Here is a 19,826-nt window from a genome sequence, read left to right as displayed (position 1 = left end):
TAATTGCACATTGCAGCAGTTCAAAGATTGGGAACCCCTGGCGGTCACCAAACAAAAAGCTGGCGATAAATACAGCAAATATCCCTACTCTTTAACGTTTGATTATGTTAAAAGAACATCTAACAGTTACACATCTCGTCTGCAACGTGCCCAAAACTGCTATCAAACAATCTCACTGGCACAAATACGAAGGTTTTCTTTATCAGACGTTCACTGTTTATACACTTTCATTCAAGACTTTGATGAGCACGTAAGTATATGTGATTTGAACTTCTCTAGTTCAGCAAGAACCTCCTCCTCTGGACGGTAGATTAAATCGCTCATACGCCAGATCTGCAGTGAATGGAAGCAATACAAACATCTCAGAAAGGCAGGTCAGATGTGACCATCCAAATAGATTCTAATGCTTCGCCGCCACACTATTTGGCGTTCACAAGACCTTTCAAAGAAAATTAGCATTAGCAAGAAATAACACAAAAGGGCTTTGCAATGCTACTGTTCCACACTTTCTCCTAGTGGACACATTAACCTAACATGTAACATACAATAACGTCTCCGATTTGGAGGATGACAAAACACCCTAAAGGCAGATGAAATGTTATAGTGCACGGTCCCATAAGAATTCCCAAAATGCACCATTGCTTGCTCCTACTTGTTATATATTTATGCTGATTGTTGAAAAACTAAAATAATTTTGACTTCTTGAATAGAAGGGCTTAAGCAACAAGGTAACAACACCAAAATAACAACGAAGTCATTTAGAAGAATCGAGATGAAATTAAAAGAATATTGCACTATCTAGTGGCCATTTACCTGTAAAGTGCCGCCTCCACCCGTGCTCTCACAGTCATCAGATACGCTAACAATTGTCCATGGATCAGATGCATTCCAATGGAAATCAACAACTTTATCCCTATATGCATCCACGGGTGAAAAACGAGCATCAGTTATACAGTTTAGTACAACAAATCATATCCCATTCAAGACTGGTTAACACAATTTAAAGCATAAATCCACCACTTGAGTATTGTGGCCATATTTGGCAGGCTGCATGTCAAAAGTCCGGTGTGAGAGCAGCACCATTTTCTTTCAGTACTTTTTAATATCAACCATACTACTAATGCGACTTAATAATACCAAAAACATATAGAAAAAAGAAATAAACAACAAACAGAGTAAATATAAGAAAACAAAAAGCAGTCTGACAATGATTAACTGCAACAGCTGTCTCCTCCCCATACCAACCTTAAAAAAGCAAGGGAAAAAAAGCACCACATAAATGAAAGCACCACATAAATGAAAGCACAAAAGTTCAAGACAGGCATATAAAATAGCATTACAACAATAGAATGAAACCAAGTCTACAATCTTTACATTGATCCAAATCAAAGAGCAGCCTCACCTCATACCACTACACTACGATCTCCAATAACTGTTAACTCATGAAGAACTTTGGGATTACCTTTTCCACACATATTAAGGCTACCAAAAGGTTCTCTTTAGGTATAGAAAATAACTTATAAAAGTTAACACATGGGTATAATTGTTTTTTGCTTCCGGAGCCTGTACAAGTTTCAATAATAAGGAAACACAATTTTTTCACAAGCATGTAGATATCTTTTATGATTAATGCCACATGTTACAATTTATCATTAGAACTGAGAAACCAGATGGATATGCTCACAAGAACTACTGAAATGGAAAGTGCATGTCACACAATTTTCACATGCCAAATCCAGAAGAAGTATGATGTATCATACCGGTGCCCAGCATGTTGAAAGAACAAGCCTGGAGGAGAGTTTGGCATCCTGGTTCCCACACGATCTTTCTTTTTACCAACCTGAAATAATAACATAAATTATCACTTCCTCAGATAAATGAAGCTAGGTGCTTCTTGTTTTGCTCTAATTCACGTTTAAGATGCCTAAAAAAATATAAATTAGAAAGAAGAAGAAGAAGAAACAACTACAACATTTAAGATGCCCAAATGCTTGGAAAAAGACAGTAACAACATACCTTTTCATAATCCCAGACATTTAAAAAGCCATCCTCGGCAGAACTACCAAAAACAGTTGACCTATCTGGTGACCACTGAGACACAAACCAAACTAATGATTGATAAGTTTCAGAGAAGTTAAAGTAACATCCTTATCAAGAAAGATTATTTATTATATTAAATACAACAAAAGTTAAGCAATCAAAACATACATATAAAGATGCTAACACATGGCTTACCTGCACACAGAGAACAGCAGCCTTGTGACCTTCAAATTTATGAACAGGAGATCCAATGCCACCAGAAGTGAGATTCCGCCGGTCAAACATTCGAACAGAATTATCAGCAGAACTAAAGAGAAAATAGAAAGATAGGTTAATGCGCTTCCAAGGAGAAATAAAGGAAACAAAGAAAAATAAAGTTCAAGCAATAAATACCCAGTCAAAATAAGATTTTCATCATGAGGGTTCCAATCCACACAATGAAGATCTGCGTTGTGAGCCTTTTCAACCTGAGCACCAAAAACAAGATAAGATGGAGAAAGTACACAGTAAGATACAGAGCCTTCAGTGCACAAACAAACTCGTGAGCAGATAAATCCCACCAACTTTACTTTTCCACAGTCCTCATAGGCAGGGAGAAAACACATAATTCATGATGCATCTTCATCAACTTAACCAAAGAAAATTACTCCACAGACCAAAACTGTATGTATCATCATAAGTGTCACAGAGGCTCAGACCTGATCCAGTAACACCACACCGGATATGCAAGGAGTGGCACCAACAGCTGGCAGGGTGCCTGCAGCTCAACACTGGTGGCAGGCAGGGCACAGGCCAACAAGGGACACGTTCATGCATTGCTAGCAACCCCAGAGAGTGGATTCAAAATGTGCAGCTCAGGGACCTTGCATGTGCACATGGGGGCATGACAACGCCCAAGCAAAGGAGCAGGTCAAGTGCGTGCATCTGGAGTTGCTTCACTGCCTAGCAGCCCAACACCCTGGAGCATGTGTTCTCGGGGCCAGGCTTGGTTAGCAGGTGATTCGGCCACTACTTGCCAACCAGCTGAGGGGATGCCAACAAGGAGACATCAACAATGGATGAAGGGTCACACACTCCATCTCGTAGAGCACCTCCCACCTTTACAAAGGTGGGCTGTACATGCTATTGTAACGAGTTGTGTGTGGGGGGAAGAAGAAATTCCATGTGCCTATATACTCCGTATGTACTGTTTTGCTATGCAGGAGCCTAAACCCAGGCCCTAAAAAGAGGTAGGCTGAGTAGGGTGACTCGATCATATGGGAGATGCTAGGCTGCGATTTGACTGGACCACCATCAGTTTCTTTGCCAAGGTAAGAGCTTCAATTATCCACATGACAACAAGACTCATAACCATCAATATGCCATAAGAATATCACAGCCCTGGAAAGAGAATTTATCCAGAAAATTCAAGAATGGAAAAAAAATGGTAAATTTTTTACCTTCACTGAAGGAGAATTACCAGCACGAGCATCCCATAGTATGAGGCAAGAGTCATCACCTACACTACAGAACACCTGTGCACTTCAGCACAAAAAAGTGTAAAGAGTTAGTCACAGCAATGAAATCAGAACCATGGTTCACCATATTGGTATCAAGCACCCAAAAATCTGAAGATCATGCAAAAAGCTGAACCAGACTATATCAGCCACATGCCATGGAGTCACAATCTGATAAGTAACACAGTTAGATTAAAAATGAAAACAAGTGCCAAGATTGACAAATTCAGGTACTAAGCTATTAACTATTGAGGAGCTGATCTGAGCACCATTAGTTACTAAGCCAGCACAACCAATAAAGCTCAACAGTTATACTCTTTCACACTTAAAATTGGATTGAACACCCTTCAAAGTCTTGGGCTTACCTTTTTTCCCCGAAATTTCTGAGTCTGTTGACCCTTTCACAAGCAGACTCAAACAGAACAGTCCACAGATTCTATATGCATGTATAATGACATACAGCAGAATAAGGCATAGCTTAAACAAGACAAGATCACTTGTACAGTTAGATTTTCAGTTATTACATAATTACTCTAAAAAACCCTTCTGGCCACTTCCATCAAATGAAACATCTGAAATTATTAAAAAAGCAAAACACTCAATATATGCGGTCTAATTTCAAAGTAAACAATCAATTTTATAGGGAAATACACAAACTGGTACCTATGATGTCCTTATGACATTGAATCATGCAAAGAGCTCTTAAGAAATATAAAAGAGGCGCAATTAAAATGAGGGGAGTACATGATGGGTCAAGCAAATATATGTTTCAATTTTATCACATAGCAATATAAACTTTTTTCTTTTGAGAAAATGCATATAAACACTTATGGTAGTACAATTTACCTCGAAGGGCAGAACTGCACATCTTCTACAGTATCCTCATGCCCTTGGAATGTACCCCGTGGTGCAATGGTTGGACTTTCAGTGGACTTATCAGACTTCGATGTTTGCTTAACTATTGAGCCAGCAGATGAAGATTTAGCGGATGATGGGTCCACTGCAGCATTTGATATATGATCTTGTATGCTCCACAAAACAACTAGCTTGTCTTTCCCTGTGATAACAAACATAAACCTTTAGACAGCTGTTTCAAGAAAACACAAATCTACATCTATAACAATCTCCTAAACAATTAAATAAAGGAGAATGCCATTAAGCCAGAACTAAACAACTTGGAACATGCGGAAAAAAAAAAAAAAAAGATAATGCCAACTCAGCAGGTTAGAAGTAAAGAAATCCTGCAAGAGAAAAGCTTATAACCTCCAGAGAGCACATATGGCTCAGTAGGGCACATAGCAAGTGCAAATTCTGCATTGTCTTGATGTCCCGTCAATATCTGCAGAATGACAATTTTGACTTGAGAACATTTAGCCATGTCACCTCAACCAATGCTTCTAACTTAAAATAATACAAACAGCCTTTTGAGCTCTTTTTGTGAAGAGTTACTCTGTATAACATAAGCAGACATCTTGAGGCAAATAATCTTTCTATAAAGGATAGTGTAAAACCGAAGCCAACATAAACTACATATAAAAATGTTTTAAATAAATAACCAGATCAGGACGTGAGTCTCCCGCTCCCAGCACAGCATGTCGATTAGGTTGTGTCTCAACATCCCAGATGAGAACCTGAAAACCAGAACAACCTCAGCTGCAAAAAAAATTAAAGACAAGAACAAACTACAAATGCAACATATGGTTCCATGTACATCTGGACTATCTGTGTGCGTGGCCACTATCTTACTGTTTTGAGGCAACTCCCTTATTCTGTTGACCTGCAAAATTTCAACTGAAAGTTATAAGAAAGAAAAATACATTTAAGTTCTATTCCATGCTTGGCAAATGAAAAATAACCAAAAGTTTTATGCATAATGTTGAAAGTTATAATTAAAGTTTACTTAATTACTTCATTTTTTAGGGAAGTTGTTTCTTGTAGAAAGAAGATTCCTAGGGTTTACAGGTTGTAAGAACATTATGCAATGTTTCATATTGTTTAAGTTATAAGTAAAGGAGAGGGGTCTATTAACCCTAGTCTCTCCTGCATCTTCTCTCCTGCAAATTTCAGCATGGCATCAAAGCAGGTCATCTAGGTCTATGGGTTGACCTAACCAGCTCATAGAAATTATGTTGTTTTGTATGAACTATTTCACCTTCTTGTTTGTTTCCTTCAAGTTCTTGTGGAAAATATCAACTTTGGCATCAAGTTTTACATCTTTGTTTACTGCTTGGAGAAGGATTGTAGCAAAAGCCTTCTGCAAGGTTACTTTTCACTCTGAGGCGGCTGTTCTACAGGAAGTTCTCATCATGGAATCCCGATTATCATCATGGAAGGGGCGTCTTCTTAGTAAAGCGGGGAGACTCGTTCTCCTAAGGTCATGCATAGCAGGTATCCCAAATTATGCTTTCTCTTTCATGCCTTGCCCTATTGCTATTTGTAAGATCATGGACAAGTTGAAAAGAAGATTCTTATGGAGGGGATCGAGTGATGTTTTAAGTACCACCTGGTTAGTAGGGATGATGTTTGCAAGCCAAAGAACATGGGGGGCCTGGGAATCCGGAAATCTAGAGACATGAATCAAGCTTTATTGTTGAAATGGCTATGGAAGTTTAACACTCACTCTTCAAATCTTTGGAAGGAAATGGTTCTCACAAAGCTGGGTAGTGAACCTCATTGGTGGATGTCTGGGGGGAACCCTAGAACCCTCTCTCCTATATGGAGAGCGCTATATCTTCTGCTCCCAAAATTTCAATCTGCAAGTAGATTCTATGCTGGAAATGGTAGATCGCTCAAGTTTTGGGACAACTTGTGGATAGGGCCGGAACCTCTGCAGATTGCTTTCAGAAGTCTTTCCCTGCTCACCACTCGCAGAGAAATATCATTAGTTGAAGCTTTTGAGGGGGGAGGGATGAGCCTCCATCTTAGAAGGGGTCTCTCGGATAGTGAAGCATTGGAAGCTAGCCGATTGTTGGACTTAGTCGCTTCGTTCAAAATTCGTCCTTGGGAGACTGACAAGCTCATTTGGTGGCCGGACAAAAAGGGGTCTTTCACGGTCTCATCGGCATACGGATTTTTAAACGGTAGTAATTCGGCATGGAGGGAGAATGGGATCAATTTCGTATGGCGTTTATGTGCCCCTCCAAAGGTAAAATTCTTCATGTAGAGTGTTTGTCAAGGTAAAATCCTCTCGGCTGATGTATTGCGAAGAAGAGGCCACCCCTCTGTTGATCCCTTATGTCCATTCTGTAACTCTGAGAATGAAACTATCAGACACATCCTACTACACTACAATTTCTCTTGGAAGGTGTGGATAAGCATCCTTGGTAAGTTTGGGCTTCAATTTTGCATGGCGGAGGACCTCCTCACTTTTAGTAACTCTCTCTTGGGTACCTCTATGCCGCGTCTTGGAAAGATGATGCTCTCTGCCTGTTCCAGTTTCATCCCGTGGGGGCTTTGGAATGAGCGGAATAAAAGACGATTTGATGCTAAAAGTGAATCTGTAGACCGGGTTGTGGACAGAGTGGTGGGTCACATATCTACTTGGCTTTTAACAAAAAAAGCATTTTCTCCCTATCTGGGTTCCTCCATTCGTGAAAATTGGAGAAACTTGGCTTTGATACACATTGGAAAAAAGCCTCCGGTCATGCAAGAATGGACTCCTCCAACTCCTGGTTATCTCAAGCTAAATTTTGATGGTTCATCTCTTGGCAACCCTAGTATTTCTGGTTATGGTGAAGTAATTTCAGATCATTCCGGTAATCAACTCTTCACGTATGCGGGTCCCCTTGGTATTTCTGATTCTACAAATGCAGAGTTACAGGCTCTCCTCTCCGGTCTTTGTGTTTTCAAAGAAAGATGCAATGGGCCCCTCCAAATTGAAGGGGATTCTAAAGTGGTGATTGGATGGTGTGAGAGAGTGTCTTCTCCTCCGTGGAGACATTGGGATACATTTAAGGAAACTTTAGATATTACCTCGATTGTTTCTTGTTGTTGGACCCACATTCCGAGATCCGCAAATTCAACGGCAGATGTACTTGTTAGGCAGGGAGCTACCCTACAATCTCTGGTTGTAAGGGAAATGCTCCCTCAAACTTTGTAATTCTGTTTTATTAATACATCTTTATAAAAAAAAAAAAAAAAGTTCTCATCATTGCCTGAGAACTTTCTTGAGTGTTTCTTGATTTCCGAGTCCCAGCCTTGGATTGAATATGTCGCACAAGCTCTACCATTGCTGGCCTACTCTATTTCATTGTTGACTCCCTTTGTCAACAACTTACTTAAGTCAGAGAAAACTCGATTACATTGGAGATTGAGAGAAAGACAGAACAAACTCAACAAACATGATCTTCATATGCAATGAAGGAGCAAATAGAGGTGTGAATCTGGGAAGTGCTAATCTTGTTACACTCAACTTTGAAGAACAGAGCCGAGGACTATCTCCACCACAACTCTACACAATGTTTCTGTGAGCACAATTATCACTGTTGAACCACAAGGTCGGCAAGTGAATTATGTTTGCTTACCTTCACTTCTTACCAAGGATAAGCCAAAAGCAGTCCAAGAATCAATGGAAGTATGATTGCATCTGAATTTTAAACTCGGACTATTCGGAGTAAAAAAGTGGTATTAAGATTATTGTTGTTGATGTTTTGAGAAATGAGAAATTTCTAGTTCCTATTAAGCAATGCAGTCTCTCTTTTGGCTGCCCAGTGTTTACAGGGCCCTTTGCAATCTCATGACAGTTCCAAATTTAATCTCTGTTGCACTGTCTCCGTCTGTGATTGTGGAGCATCTTCCAATTGTTTCTTAACCACTGAAAACTTGAATCTCCAATCTGCCAATTCATTAAGGTAGTAAGGAACCAGACTTCCTCCATGAAGAGCAATTGCTGCAGAGTAAATAGGATAGCAAGGAATTGGTTCTGGTGAGGAAGCTTGTTTTCCTATCTTCTGTTGCTTTGGTCAGGCATCACCTTTATGGCTGCAGGGAATACTTTTCACAGCATACTGACTGCAACTGAAATCCTTGTGAATGATGTTGGCTTGGTCATTATTGAGTGCTGCTGCTCCTGCTGTGAGAGCAGCCTGATCTGTTTCACATGGAGAGCTCAATGAGCACACAGCTCTAGGGTCCGGGCTTATCAATCCAGGCTTCAGGTATTCTGCAATTAATCTTGCTGGCAGTATACTGTCATGAAAATTTATTGCCGTCGGGACTTTACCTGGCTTGATTGCAAGATGGAAGACTTTGTCAAACAACAGCTGTCTATGAATAGAGCAGCTCCGACTTCCCATGTGTAACTTCCCAAAGCAATCTCGTTTGCCTTTCTACCAATACAATTACTCTAACAAAACAAGTTCATCTTATTACTCAAAAAGTGTTAGATTTCATTGTCTAAGTTTATAGTCAACACACTGGTTGCTCTTGTGGTCTAGTTTGTGGTAAGTTTTATGGCCCATATTTTGGTTGATTCCTTGGTCTTTTTTTGTGCTTAGTTTTGTTCAGGTTCGATGGTTGCTATTGGACTTTGCATATTAATGTCTGCTATTGCCATGCACTTATGTCAGTATATCCCCCATAATTGTTTTGTTGTTTGAAAATTGCATTCTTCCTATCTCCCATTTCATGTGGTACTTTGTGGATTCTCCCTTATATTTTTGACCAATTCCTTATATTTTTGTTTTGAAACTTGTTGTTTATGTTTGGACTCTTAAATTATGTGTGTGGACCAAAATTTGTCTCAAATGTTTTTTTTTTATGTTTTGGAAATTGCTTCTGTTAATCCTCTCTCCGCTCCTTGGGTTGGCCTTTTTAATTTACTACATATGGGTGATTTTTTGTCCTTGATGACTTTGACTGTTGCCCTTTACTGGGTATCTATTGTTGTCTCTTAGTGAATAACTTTTCTTGCTTATTGATTGTTATCACTAATTTGTGTTCGACATCCTTTGTATCAATTTTAAATTTCCTCATTGGTGTCAGTTATGTCATTTACCATTTTCTTGGATTTTACCCTCTAATTGGGGCTATGAGAGTCATGTCCGTTTTAGTATTTATTCTTACCACACCTTGAGATGATTTGTTATTAAAGAGATTCTTACAACACCTTGAGATGATTTGTTATTAAAGAGAAGAAGGAGAAAATTAATTGCCACATTTTTTATGTTCAAGCTAGGACAATTACCATACACTTGAGAGGGAGAAAGAAAAGAATACATGAGTGAAAGTGCAAGCCCAAAAACCGAAGACCACAAAAAATCCCAATTTTTTTAAGACTTTTAAAGCCACAAGACCACAATTTTTAACACCAATTTTTTGTGTTCTTTTATGCTTAAAATAGGAATTGAAAGACAAATTTTATAACAAACTGAAGCTATATGCTCCAGCTTGAGAGGAGTGTTGGAAGGTATAATTAAAGTTTATTTAGTTTATTTTATTTTTTAGGGAAGGTATTTCTTGTAGAAAAGAGATTCCTAGAATTTACAGGCCACACATTGATGTAACTTTTTGTTTAAGTAATAGATAGGGGAAAGGGGTCCGTTAACCCTAGTCTCTCCCATGTCTTTTCTTCTGCCAATTCCAACATATAGTTGTCCCATATCAAAATAGATTAGCGAACCGTCCATAAGTAGCTAAAATATCCAATTCAAGATGATGGGGAAAGATCATTCCCCACTTCTCAATCCTTGTTAGCAAGCTCACTACTTAGCAGAATAATAAATTCTCAAATGTTGATTTGCAAAAGTTTGTAAAAATAAATGTTAGTATAAAACTGTCATACATACCTCTCCAGGATGTATTATGGTCTTGTACTTTTTCACAAAGGGAGAACGTGCCTCTTCATTGAACTACAAATTCAATTAAGAAAACCCAACAAGTAAGCCAACAGAAAAACAACCAACTTTGCCCCACGTAAATGCTCAAAATGCTCCAGTCATGATGATAAACATCACTTTTTTGTCCAAACACAACTGAGTTCACACATGGCAGTGCATCCTCGAAATTTCAGGAAAGGTTACAACTAAAGTATTTGTAGATAATAAAGTTCTTAAGGCACTAACATCATTTGTTCAAATAAACATCAAACTATGCAAAAGGCCCATGCCTCATTTTGGGCTAAAGATCATTTGATGCAGAAGGCTCATCCAATCAAATTGCCAAGCAGGAAGTGAAAAACTTCTCAATCAGTGTAAACCACTATAACTAACTTTTAAGTAATTCCACAAAGTCTACACTTCAAACTGTCAGCTATTTTAAGAAAATTTCTATTCCTGCACAAGGAGATTTTATTCTTCAGAATATATATTATTAACCTTCAATGGACAACATTTAGGTAAAATTTATCATCAGCTCCATCAAGCAAAAGAAGTGTGAACTAATTCCTCTGCGATAAGTAATTGTCATTTCAAAGCATTTTTTTAAGAAGCAATTTAAAGCAAATTAAATACCAGTGATAAATAAAATAGTATATTAAAAACTTCTAAAAGGAAAACAAATAAAAGACAATACCATGCAGTAATGGATAATATGATACATATATGTTACCTGCGAAATGTGCTCTGCAGCAGCCACCCTCGGTTTTACAACTTCACAGTTTGCTATGACAAGGGTGTTAGGAACACTACCATCAGTCTGGAAAAATATTCAAGAAGCTGTCAATATAATTCTCTCATCATTATATTCCAGGCAATCCTTTTTCAAAAGTGTACCGCCATTAGAGGCACCCAGACAAATATACAACGCTCAAATTACCCAGATTAGAACGTATTTCAAGGTTAGAAAACTAAAATCATAAACTTTGAATAAGTAGAAATAGCGAAAACATGGGAAAAAATAGAATGATATTTACAGACAAATACCAAGAGAATGATGAGACCATTCACCTGTTCAGATAGATAGAGCCGTTGACGATTCTTGTAAGTCGCTTGCTCTAGTTGTGGTCCCCATCTGCAAAAACCAACAACATTATCGAGCCAAAAGTCAATCCCACACGCCATTATCTACACGGCAAAATGCACTCAGCAAGGAGTGGTTTCAAAGAGGAAAAAGAAAAAGATAAAATGAAACCAAAGTGCTCCCAAAATCAAGATATGCAACGAAAGGACGATCGAATATCAGCTCAGTTTCGACAAACCCAAGGCACCAGAAGGTCCAAGTTATCTTTTCAGCTAAACAAGAGAGAGAGGTCCACTTTAGAGAGAATAGGTAGCAAAAAGACATAGAACGAAGGTTGTCTCCGTACTCCATACAGAAACATGTTATACTACTTTTTTTTCTTTTTCAGTAAGGGTAACTCAATACAAAAACATGCTATCATCAATACCTTAGAGCGGGGAGCAAACATCAGTGATCGAGCTCAAAAACTCAAAAATTACACGGGAGGGAAAAAAAAAAGTAGAACAAAACCACAAATTGAAAGAGAAAAACGGAGAGGAGAAGAGGTGGACCGGCAAGAAAGAGACGGCCAGACGAGGTTGTGGTTAGCGAGCCAGTCGTAGAGGACAGGAACAAGAGACTTCCACTGCGTGTATCGTTCGTCGACGGTGGGCTGTCCGGCTTTTCCACGGTCTCTCATGGCTTCCTTTTTCCTCTATTCCCGCTCAATCCGAAGAGAAATTCGTCACCTAGAGCAGAGCCAGAAATGAGAAATTGAAGTCCAGAGCGGGGCGAGCCCTATTCTATTTTAGTAGAGCCAGCTGGGCGGAGAGTACCTCAACAAGTAGAAATAGACGAGGCAGGTGTGATGTATGTACCTGCAGGCTAAAGGGCGGGAAAGTGCTTGTTTCGAGTTTCGACTTTTGAGGGAGGAAACGAAGTGTTTGGACAAATCTACAGATAATTTTAGTATTAAATTAAAATCGAGGTGTATTAACATTTAAGCAGTAATTAAAAGCAAAGACATTGAAATTAATTATTGCTTATTCAAGACTGGGTAACAGGAGAAATTCCTTAATAATGTGGCCATCAAGTACGCATCAATAGTAAAATTGCAGCTCCAAATAAGCGTTACGTGATATAAATTAAACTAATGCCTGACCTAACTTTTCTACATACTGGGTTCGACGTTAGAAACCCAGCGCATCGACACCGGGACGAGCTTACATCAACAACAGGGGCTCTGTTTCATTCCTCATATCAAAGACAACAAAGCAAACCTGTGTAGCAGGACACTTTACTATACACATCAACCAAATAATGGTGACACTCTCGATCAAGATCCTACTGGTTGAGGAACCCCTTTAGTCTTAGCTGCTGCTGTGGCGGCGGCGGCAGCTGCGGCGGCTGCTGCTGCTGCAGTGGAAGGGCCTGAAGGTGGGACTGGAATAGCTGGTGAGCTCGCCTGCGATGCAACTGTCTGAGTCTGATCCATTTGTTGCTGTTGTGAGTTCACTTGAGCTAGCAGACCCCTTATTTGAGCTCCTGTCAGGGTCTCATGCTCAAGAAGAGCGTTGGCAAGTGCATGGAGCTCTCTATTGTGGGTGGTCAGAATGGCCTTAGCATTGTTGTAAGCTCGCTCCAAAAACTTCTTCTCCTCGTTCTCAATTAGCAACCTTGTCTCAGTACTCATACTCTTCCCATTATCATCATAGTCATGCGCAACAAGCCCAACCAGGTCACTCATACCATACTTGGTTATCATTGCCCTAGCCAAACTAGTGGCTTGCTGGAGATCCGATGATGCACCAGATGTAACCTCATTCTCTCCAAATATGAGCTCTTCTGCAACACGTCCCCCCATACAAACGTCTAACCGTGCAAGCATCTGTTTCCGAGAGATGCTTGTCTCATCCTTGTCAGGTAATTGGGCAACCATGCCTAGAGACATTCCTCGAGGAATGATTGTTGCCTTATGAACTGGGAGTGCCCCCTCGGTATGAACGGCTACTAGGGCATGCCCCCCTTCATGAAAAGCTGTTAATCGACGTGATTCCTCAGATATCACAGCTGATTTTCTCTCACTTCCCATCATGATTTTATCCTTTGCATACTCCAAGTCATCCATTGTCACTGCCTTGGCTCCATCCATGGCAGCCTTCAAAGCAGCAATGTTGACCAAGTTTGCAAGATCAGCTCCAGAAAATCCAGGTGTTCCTCTAGCTATGATCATAAGATCCACGTCATCGGCCTTTAAAACCTGCAAAAAGGGTTTATGAGATTGGATGAAGCGGTCTTGCTGAGAAATTTGTATAGACCCCCAAAAAAAAAAAAAAAAAAGCATTTACCTTTGACATATGAGACTCCATAATCTGCCTTCGTCCTTCAACGTCAGGGTTAGGCACAACTATGTTGCGATCAAACCGTCCAGGTCTGACCAAAGCTTTATCCAGAGATTCAGGAAAATTAGTTGCAGCAATGACAATTATACCTTCATTCTGCTTGAAACCATCCAGCTCCACAAGTAACTGATTTAAAGTCATCTTCATATACTGTTGGTCTTTTGGGTTACGGCTTCCTCCAATTGCATCAATCTCATCAATGAAGATTATACAAGGAGAACGCTTCTTTGCTGCTGTGAACAGGTCTCTCACTCTACGAGCCCCTACACCCACAAACATCTCCTCAAACTCACTACCACTGCATGAAAAGAAGGGCACACCAGCTTCTCCAGCAATGGCCCTTGCTAACATCGTCTTGCCTGTGCCTGGTGGACCCACAAGCAAGACGCCTTTGGGGAGCTTTCCTCCCAGACGGGTGAAACGCTGTGACATGCAAAAAGACAAAATGTCATAAAAAAAACCTGTTGATATAATTATAAGTAGAAAAAAAATATACATAAGACTGACTAACTCACTCAATCTTGTCCTTTCCCGATTCTAAACTGATACCTAGCATATTTATAAGAAAGGAAGAAAAATAGAACACTGGTTCTACAGATGCATATCATGCCTAAATCATTTTCAGCTCAACAAGATGGCCAAAGAGGTGTTTATATGAAAGTGAAAGCCCTTTCATCAATAATGTAATTCTGACTTCTTTAAACCTTTGGATCTCGAAGATAATGAACAATCTCTTCTAACTCAGCTTTGGCTTCATCAACACCCTTTACATCATTAAATTTGGTGTTAGATTCCATACTAGGCTGCACCTCTTCATTAAAACCAAGCCCTGTGAAGTTAAACAGAACCAAATACATCACTTCAATCAGTTTGTAGACATTAATCTGAATAGCACTATTTGAATGAAGGAGCACAACAACAACAAAAAAAAACTTCTTCTTCACAAATAAAGAAATATACCTTTACTGAGAGACCTATCTTCAATGAGCGTTGCAGCACCAGAGAGCAGAACAAACCCCAATGCAATAGTACGGAATGTTCGCCAGAGCTGCTCTTTGAACTGTGCACCTTCGGATGTCACCATATGAATAGGAGCACTGGCAGTTCCTAGAATACCTTCCTTAGTATGCTTTCCTACATTTCTAAAAGCTGAAAGACTAGCAATACTTTCTTCCTCCACTTGTGAATTTGTGATTCCTGCACAAAACTTTCATATTTTTTGTAAGCCACGGTACTTGAAGCTTAAAGCACAAGAGATAGAAGCAGTAACAAATGTTAACGGCAATAGCAAATATGGCCCAAAACACAAGAATGATTCAGAGTGATTCATTTATCCTCACTAGGTAAACTAGACAACTTGATACCTCTCTGCAAAGTCTTGAGCAAAGTAGTGTCATCCAACCGATCAAGAACCACTAATGCCTTCACATATTCTGCAAGGGCTGATGGGTTAGAGTGTAGTGAGGGTTGCGTTTCAAAGAGTCTTATGACCCCTTCAGCATCACTCCGGTATAGCTCTTTCAGAAGTGACATATCATTTGCTCCATCCATATCACGAACTCTGCGAGAAAGGTTGCCAACATAACTTGACTGAAACCGCTCTTGAAGCCTCATGAGCCTTATCCCTGCAAAAAGAACTGTTCTTGACTAAACAGCTATAGGCGCTCAAAACTGAAACATCTAAAACAAAAAATGCATTGCTCCAAAACAAATAGTAGTCATCTTATAACTGAACAGATGTAGATACGTCAAATGATACAGAGCAAGCAGCTTCAAATGGATGAAAACACACAACAGTTTGACTAAGAAATTCTCCAAAACATTTGCATAGCTGAAAAACACACTGCTTTGTGAATCTCACTTGCATTTGTTAAAGCAACATTTGACCTTAACTAATTTGAGAATGCTGATGGGGCCACATTGGCTCAAGTGGTACATGATTCCTTTGGCATTAGAAGTTACTACCACATTTCACTACTTTCTTCATATCATAGACGTGTGTGCTAAAGTAAATACTTCCATCATATAAGATGAGGCTTATTATAGAAGGAAATATACATTTAATCAACAGTTTCCAGGAAGATTTTCAACTAGCTCCTTCTGCCATCCCCTCACCTCTATTCAAACTTAGCATTCACATTAATCTTCCTGTCATAAAATAAATGAATGAACTTTCCAAACTAGTCCAGATCTGTAGGAGTCATTGAGAACATTCTGCATTTATCTCGTCTCTGATCAGTATCCCTGAGGCTTTCAAGGACAACCTCAACAGCCACATGACAAAATTCAAGTACTACAGCAGACTGCACTCCAACCTGCACATCAGCAATCTATGGTTTGAAACCCCCTCCACAGGCCAACATCAAGTTCAACTTCAAAGACAGCCATAGAGAGAATCTCACCATGGCAGGATACAGTGGTTTTGTCTGCCATGGAAAACGGGCATTCATGGTGGAGACAAGGGCTCTGCTTCACGGGCCCCAATGTAAGGGATCCCAGTGACAAACATTTGGTTATGAAGGGTGACTTCAAACATGTCATTAGATAACAGAAGATTTTTCATCACCATCCATAGTGTCTTCATCAATTTCAGGAGGAAATTCAGGATATAACGAGGTCATAAGTATCAAATGGATACTACAGACTCTGGTGGTCTAACTCAAGGCCACCAGTCTAAAGGGGCTATGCACCTTATGACAGCAAGATTTTTTTAGGATTCCAGACCGTTTCAGTGGATGCTGCAGCAATTATGGAATCTCCACTGCTCCTGCAATTAATATCTTTACTAGAAGGAAAAAACAGCAATAAACATAAAGAATGATCTATTCATCCAGTCTTTCCCTTTCTCAAGTGACAACAATACATAAGTGCTGTTCATATGGCAAGACAATGTTTCTTTATTTCTATTCCAAATTATTCTCTGAACTTTTTGTAACACCCTATGCAGTACTTGTGATTCATGCAATCTATTCTCCTTACTGACTTCCTTGCCTCAGATCAGCATTAAGCACCAAAGCCTCATTCATAGACAACAACATCCTCTATAACCTGTCTTATATTTCTTGTCTATTCTGCTTTTGATCAGCATGATGTCTCTCATTGTAGCAGTTCCTTTGTGTTAATGCTCTTTTCTCATTGACAATATTCACCATTCTAGAAAGAAAAAATCATTACAGTTATATCAAGAACAACAGAAAGCTGTCTTTAATCTAGCTGACTAGAATCAGTAATCCATTGTTATAGTTAAGCAAGATAGAGTGAGACCAACACATGATATGGACTCACTTTGCCCACTATTAGACAGAGACAACTCTAGTATCCAGTTCTAAATCTAAGCTTAAGTTTTCAAATGATTTTGCAGAAGAGAATCAGTACAGAGATTAGCAACTTTTGCTCAATCATCAAAGCTGACTCCTTTTTCCCCTTTGGCTTCTTCAAAACATCATAATCAATATTTGAAGGCATGGATCTAATTAATGCCAGAATTTCCAATCCCATTATTGAGTCAATAACACCTAGACAACTAGTCCAGTTTATAAAACACGTGGCGGTAGGCCTTGTCTAAGTGTAGGTCATAGAGGATCTAATTGAAAGTTGTACTTAGACTGACATAGAATAACAATCTAAGAAGAACCTGTAGAAATATACAAATCAACATAATAAAGAAACATACCCTTTGTATCAAGGAACTTGTAGACAGAAAGCTGTGGTCCACATGTTGAATCCAGTCCCTGCTTTGCAACCTGTAAAATAAAAAATACTGCTTCACAGGATTTCAAAGAACCTAGAAAAAGGGGAAACAGGTGACGAAGAAAGAGAAAAAAGACAAGTTGAGCCAATAAATAAAATCAAAGCAGGCTCTTCAACAACACAAGTTCTATGTATCAATAAATTAGTTCCGTATAGCCTCTTGTCGAGGTTATCCGGTACACTTCATTTTCTTCCCAGAGGCTTAACCTTCAAATTCAACAATTTAGAACACATTTCAGGCCATAATATTTCAAAAGAAGATAGTTAAAAATCGAAATCATCTGTCTTGATATATGTCATAATTAAGCCAAACAATAGCCCTTCCTTTGACAGTATCCTGCTCACCTGATCAGTAATTTGGTTGGCAAAAAACATTTCAGGTGTGGATTAGGCCTTTGGTTGTGTATGTGAGCGTTAGTATGTGTTTGGGGGTGGGGGGGTTCAAGTCTCACCAGGGAATGCATTTTAGATTTTTCTTCTACTCTGTTTAAACATTGAGTTCCTACTCGGAGAATCTTTCAGTCGGGGCCACAATAACATAACCAACCAGAACAACAAAATAGTAGCTACAAAATTATGATCCTTGTTTCACCTCACTTTCACTTGCACTTTGGTCCCATATGTCAATCATTGAACATGTATTGAGCACACTACTTCCTTACCTATGGAAAAAATACAATAAAAAAAAATCCTAAGAAACAGAGGTATATAAACTGAATTAGCCAAATTGGTAAATGCATTTCCGCTCTAAAAACCATCACTGATTTCAAAAGCCCCATCCATCTCTACTCTTTCTAAGGTCGAATGATAAAAATAACCACAATATTCTTTGTTTCATTGCCATAAACACAATCTTGTAGGTAAAAGAAAAGCATCCAACCAGTATAAGTACTGGTAATATAAACCGAACGAAGCACAGGCAACACTGTTCGACACTAGAAGCTATCACTGAATTTTAAACCTAAATCCATATTAAGTCTTTTTAAGGTCGAACGACAAGGAGAATGCTAACACTCTTCATTTCCTACTTTCCTTTCCACAAACATTTTCCAAGAGACAAAGATATGGTATTAAGCAACCATCCACGAACCGATGATCGTATTAGCTAGTCCGCTCCCTAAACACCACCGAATCAATCTATGTATGACGAATACAAATTCAAAGTGCATGATTCACCGATTAGACCCACCGCCACATAGATGAAAAAATGGGAAGCCGCATAGAAATGCATAAACATTAGAAACAACAAAAGGAATTCAATACGAAACGGGTTTCGGAAACCCTGCGCACAGATTGTTCGAATCGTTAGGGATACGAAGCTAAAAATAAATAAATAAATCAGTGACGAACAGCGGACTCGATCAAATCCAAGAAGTTGCCAGTTAACGCAGACGGTATCAACGAATTCATAAACCATAAAAACAGACGGGGATATGAACAGAAAACTGCGCTGACCTGCGTAAGAAGGCGCCTCCAGGCCATCCCCCCCTACGAAATTATCTCTCTCGGTCAGGCGAAGGGAAACTAAGGACGGGTATCCACTTTTGGTTTTCCATCGTTAAAAAATCATTATTATACGCTTGCACGCTCTCGTCGCCGAGACCCGAGAAAGAAGGGCCCGCTGTTCCACCAATAAGCAAGCGGATTTTCCACGGGACATGTATAGAGGGGCCACCGATTTTTTGTTGACAAATCGTCCATCTTGTTGGCGGTAAACGGAGGGTCCTGATATATTATGTGGGTCCCACTTGATTTTCCAACATATTCCATCTTATTCCTGGTTATTCCAGCAAAAGGATAATCTACATTCCCTACGTAAAAATGAACTTTATTGAATAATAAAACGATGAATCGTATGGAATATACCTTTCGGCCATCCCTCGGAAGAATTCAAACGCTTGTACAGTCGGAACTAGTAAATCTTACTCGATAATGCATTTGAATCGAGTTTTCTACTCTCAAATTCATGGTAAAGAGAATTTACATTATCAATATCCTCAGTTCTCCATTACATTTCCATTGTCCAATAATAACACCAAAATTCTGGTGAAATTCGAAATTGTGCTCTTGTACATGTTGGAATATGTTGGTGATCTGTGTTAAGTAATTAACTTTTTGTACCTTAATCGATTAATCTTTTCAGGTTGTATTGGTTAGATACTTACATAGTATTAGAGTAGGTTTCGCACGTCCTGCCTTCTAATCCCCTCGCATTTGCATGTTTGGCACAGGGACTTTGCATTTGTATTTAGAATTTGTCGTG

General features: G+C 39.3%; 2 protein-coding genes across 2 annotated transcripts; both read right to left on the bottom strand.

Annotated features, from left to right (window-relative positions):
* Positions 1 to 68: 68 nt before the first annotated feature.
* LOC137949674 (WD-40 repeat-containing protein MSI4-like) lies at positions 69 to 12,206 on the bottom strand. Its single transcript, XM_068795803.1, has 15 exons — positions 11,984 to 12,206; positions 11,420 to 11,483; positions 11,082 to 11,168; positions 10,322 to 10,384; positions 5,248 to 5,313; positions 5,093 to 5,167; positions 4,800 to 4,875; positions 4,383 to 4,593; positions 3,480 to 3,561; positions 2,434 to 2,507; positions 2,236 to 2,347; positions 2,017 to 2,091; positions 1,761 to 1,840; positions 814 to 913; positions 69 to 333 (listed from the first exon to the last, which is right to left on the bottom strand). Exons 1-15 carry the CDS (start codon positions 12,109 to 12,111, stop codon positions 232 to 234), a joined length of 1,395 nt encoding a protein of 464 aa, XP_068651904.1. The 5' UTR covers positions 12,112 to 12,206; the 3' UTR covers positions 69 to 231.
* A 286-nt stretch (positions 12,207 to 12,492) lies between these two features.
* LOC137949803 (ATP-dependent zinc metalloprotease FTSH 5, mitochondrial-like) lies at positions 12,493 to 19,124 on the bottom strand. Its single transcript, XM_068795990.1, has 7 exons — positions 19,019 to 19,124; positions 17,487 to 17,556; positions 15,178 to 15,438; positions 14,774 to 15,010; positions 14,518 to 14,642; positions 13,760 to 14,236; positions 12,493 to 13,671 (listed from the first exon to the last, which is right to left on the bottom strand). The coding sequence occupies exons 1-7, from the start codon at positions 19,043 to 19,045 to the stop codon at positions 12,748 to 12,750; spliced, it is 2,121 nt and encodes a 706-aa protein (XP_068652091.1). The 5' UTR covers positions 19,046 to 19,124; the 3' UTR covers positions 12,493 to 12,747.
* Between the last annotated feature and the right edge of the window lie 702 nt (positions 19,125 to 19,826).

This window comes from Aristolochia californica, unplaced genomic scaffold (assembly GCF_029961685.1).
Source record: "Aristolochia californica isolate CCGP_79_NKW_82.1479 unplaced genomic scaffold, dmAriCali1.0.hap1 SCAF_14, whole genome shotgun sequence".
NCBI lineage: Eukaryota > Viridiplantae > Streptophyta > Magnoliopsida > Piperales > Aristolochiaceae > Aristolochia > Aristolochia californica.
Note: the sequence above shows the minus strand (reverse complement) of the source record. Positions and strands in the feature narration are given on the sequence as shown.